Source organism: Limulus polyphemus, unplaced genomic scaffold (assembly GCF_000517525.1).
Source record: "Limulus polyphemus unplaced genomic scaffold, Limulus_polyphemus-2.1.2 Scaffold44, whole genome shotgun sequence".
In the NCBI taxonomy this organism is placed as follows: Eukaryota; Metazoa; Arthropoda; class Merostomata; order Xiphosura; family Limulidae; genus Limulus; species Limulus polyphemus.
The window spans coordinates 902,420-906,332 of NW_013665654.1; the positions used below are offsets into that span (position 1 = coordinate 902,420).

The 3,913-nt window shown below is 31.6% G+C and overlaps 1 protein-coding gene across 1 annotated transcript in view; it reads right to left on the reverse strand.

The window, feature by feature from the left end:
* The window catches only part of LOC106462161 (plexin-B-like), a 256,950-nt gene that overhangs the window by 28,586 nt on the left and 224,451 nt on the right, over positions 1-3,913 (reverse strand). The window contains exons 9-12 of the mRNA XM_022389702.1: positions 3,592-3,733; positions 2,275-2,434; positions 1,585-1,681; positions 815-923 (exon numbers count right to left, since the gene is read on the reverse strand). Coding sequence (XP_022245410.1) covers positions 815-923; positions 1,585-1,681; positions 2,275-2,434; positions 3,592-3,733 — 508 coding nt within the window. The remainder of the gene's footprint in view (positions 1-814; positions 924-1,584; positions 1,682-2,274; positions 2,435-3,591; positions 3,734-3,913) is intronic.

Below are 3,913 nucleotides of genomic sequence, written 5' to 3' on the forward strand. Positions count from 1 at the left end.
AGATCTTGAAAGGCCGGTTGTTCAAAACTTGAAAATAGCATTGATAACTGGACCAATTGTTGGTTGAGATGTTGCAAAGGAAATATCTGCTGAAGCTATCTTCAGGTCACAAGTTAAAATTTTGGCAGTGTAGGAGGCATCTGCAATTTAGACAGTATTACTTTTCAAACAGGGTGGTTGACTTTAGGAAAGAACTCCCTTCAAGGGTGGTGGAGGCAGAAAATTTAACTGAGTTCAAGAAAAGATTGGATGGATACAAGAGTTGTAAGAGGTGGTTATAGTTGGGAGATGGAAGGGACATCCTTGATGGGCTAATAAGCTCCTTTTTGTCCCTTTAACATTTTATGAAATGTTATGAAATTATTTATCATTATTATTTATGAATATGTTATATTGTAAATTTCAGAACTGACCATGTTTATGAGTAAAATGACAACTTCTTATGAGTTCCCCCAATTTCACCCCTTTGGACTTTTATCTTTGGGCTTTTTGAAAACAAAAATCAACCATAACAAACCAAGGGATCTTGAGGAACTGAAACTTTATATCTGTGATGCTTTCTTATCCATCCCTACAAATGTATTGAAACACATGTTCTCAGAACTTGAACACAGAATTAGACTGATTGTCTAATTATGGAAGACATGTAGATGTTCGTTAATTAAATTAAACTTACAAGCCTTCAAAAGATACAAATGTTATGAACTATGTTTTTGATATATGCATTTTGGGACACCCTGTATATAAAAGCAGGCAATGCTTATTTTTAACTCGTAATAATGTATGCGATGTACAAACTTGTGCCACAACCTACATTTTCTCCAGTGATTATGGTTCGTAGACAAGAACTGCTATTGTGCATACAACGATTCTCATGTAGACACCAATTGCAAGCCCAAGAACTTGTCACACAAGTTGAACAGCTAATATAGAAAACAGACATAATGTTATAAACTATCTATTGAACATCATTTTAGTTATAAAGCTGGGTGACTTAAAATAATATTAACATAACAAATAAAAACAGAACTAGCCTTTAGGATTTAATAAAACAACATTTCCAAGACCTTTGCAATTCTCGATTCCATATTACACTTAAACACTTTGAAGAGGAAAAACAAAACAAAATTTTAGGGGTGTTGTGTAACATAACAAGCACAGTTCCAGTTGATATAGGACTTTTCAAATCTGATTTATATTACATCAGTTCATTCAATGGTTTTCTTTTCCCCTTCACCATTAAATCTGGCCACAAGACCACACACACAATGAGTATTTGTTATATAATTTATCTACAAAAGATAAGTAACAGCTGTCTATAAATATCATACATAGAGTAGTGATATAATCTAAGAGGCAGCTACCTAACACTGACACACATACAAAGAAGTACATACATAAGTTCAATATTATGAAGTACAACCTTAAAAAATTTCAATATTTTTGACCTACAAATAAAATTTCTAAAAGGAAGCATTTGTCAGTCATAATATTATGAAAAGGAAGTGAAACAAACTATTAAAACTTTAAAAATCTAATGATTGTTTTATTTTGGTGTATTTCAAGTATTGAATTTGCACTTACGTTTCATGTACAGAACAATCATAAAATGCAAAAGGTTTATGAAGAAAATCTGTATTTGTTTCACTGGAGCGAACAGCTAGGTCCACCACAATGTGATCTGTTAAATATTAAAGAACCTATCACTTTAGAAAGAACCCTAGTCATTCAGTATCAAAATATGGCAATAATATTGATAGTGATAGTCAACATGGTTTCAAAAGAATAATTAAATACATTTATAAGTATTTTTAATTGTTATTTTTATAATTTAATACATACTTAAATTGATTTTTTATTCTATCTTTCATCATGATCAAGCTCATTCAAATATTACTTTGTTTCTAAAATACTAATACTTTTTATCTTTACAGTTTAATATTTTTATTGCTTCCTAGTACCTTGCATTTGCACTTTGTAGTTCAGTATAAACTACACTACTTAAACCTTAATCATTTTTTATTGTAGCATAAACTTGACAATCACTGTTCCTTATAGTTGAAACCTTGACAGCACAAAATTAATTACCTGTTAAATATCATGACAATGCTGAAACTAAATTACTACTTGTGTCTATGCTTTACAAGTAAATTGAAATATTCTCAACACAACATTGTCATGCAAGTCTCTTCTGGAAATTTTGATTTGATGTACTTTCTACATAAATACGTTTATATCTAAATCTAAGACATTTTCAGTACCAAAATATTGTACCTTTGTCAGGTAGAATAGGAGGACGGTCTTCAGTTTTAGGTGTCATGCATGCTAATCCAGTTCCTGTCACTTGAGCCCTAACGGTAGCACTGTTCCCAAACACACAAAGATAATGAGCTCCAAATGGTAGGTTAGGTAGTTGGTTGATAACCAGCTCCACCTCATGAGAATAAAAATATCAATAAACTGTCAGGTACTGATTATGATGTCTTTTATCTTTTACCAACATATATACGCAAGAGTATTAACATGTATTATCATGTTTGAATCCAAATACACACACAAAAAAAAGATAATTAATAATAGAGAAACCATGCAAACACACTTGCACTGTTACTAAGTTTCTGCCTGACAACTCACTGTTAAATTACTGCTGACCTGTTCTCTCTGCCCTCTCTAATCAATTACCCTGACGGATGTACATGCATATTCATTATTCTAAAAGCATGATTTCCGTAGTTTTCACTATACCGCTCATAGCTCTTTAGATTCTGTAATATTACAGTCTTTCTAATGTGTCAGAAGTTTAAATGAAAATTCACAGAGAAGTGAAAAAAACTGATAAACAATTCTTTTGTAACAGTATTCACATGACTAATATCTCAAATAAAACAGATGTGCAAAGATAAAAGTACTGTACACCGATAGTCCTATTTAATTATAGGCAGTTAAAAATAAAAAAAGAAAAAGTTCAGTTGATACTATCATCTAATTATGAAACAGTGTTCAACCAGATAATTAAAAAAATGTAAACAACATTTTATTAACTATTTGGAATGAAACGACATTAAACTGATAAATAGACTCGTGTAAAATATGGTATGCTTTATAATTACATCGAATTGCGTGGTATTTCCTTTATACTTAAACACTAGTTAGTATTATTATAAAGAAAAAAAAACACTTTTCATCCGAGTGTCTTTTTTTGTTACCAGTTGAATCATAACGAAAACTACTCTTTGACACAAAGAAATACTGTTATTACTCTTTAAAAGCACAAGCCACAGACATGAAGTTTCACTTTAATGTTGCTTTCCCTTTTATTACTGTTTAAGTTGTTGGTCCCGTATTTATTTCCTTTAAATGTGTTTCAAGAAGAGAAAATAAATCTTTATTATATAATGACGAAATACGACACATTTTCATTTATGCGTATGTATAAAATGATGGTTTGATACAACACGTAGTGTCGATGGGTCTTTTAACTTTCATCCAGTAATTATTATAGAGATTATTATAATTATAGAGATTCGAACCCGCGACCCTTGGATTGTGGGTCGAGCGCCTTAACCACCAGGTTTGTTGAAATCAACTTACCATGGCCATGCTAGTAATAGGAAGTTGTTCAGGCTTGACAGCTTGGACGTCAATACATTGTTGAGTGTTGAGTGACAACCATCGTGGTGAACTAACACTAAAATTGCTGGTGGCGTTCTGACATGCGCTCTTAATTGTACATCTAAGAAAGGAACCAATACCAATTAAATTTACACATATATCACAGAAATAAATACAACGAAAAAAATATACCCTTTATGAACTTTCTATGTGCTCTCTGGTCCTTGTGTAAATGTTATGGAACATTAGAAAATAACCATCTCAGGTCTACATATTGTTATGCACGTGAGAAGTTCGTTGA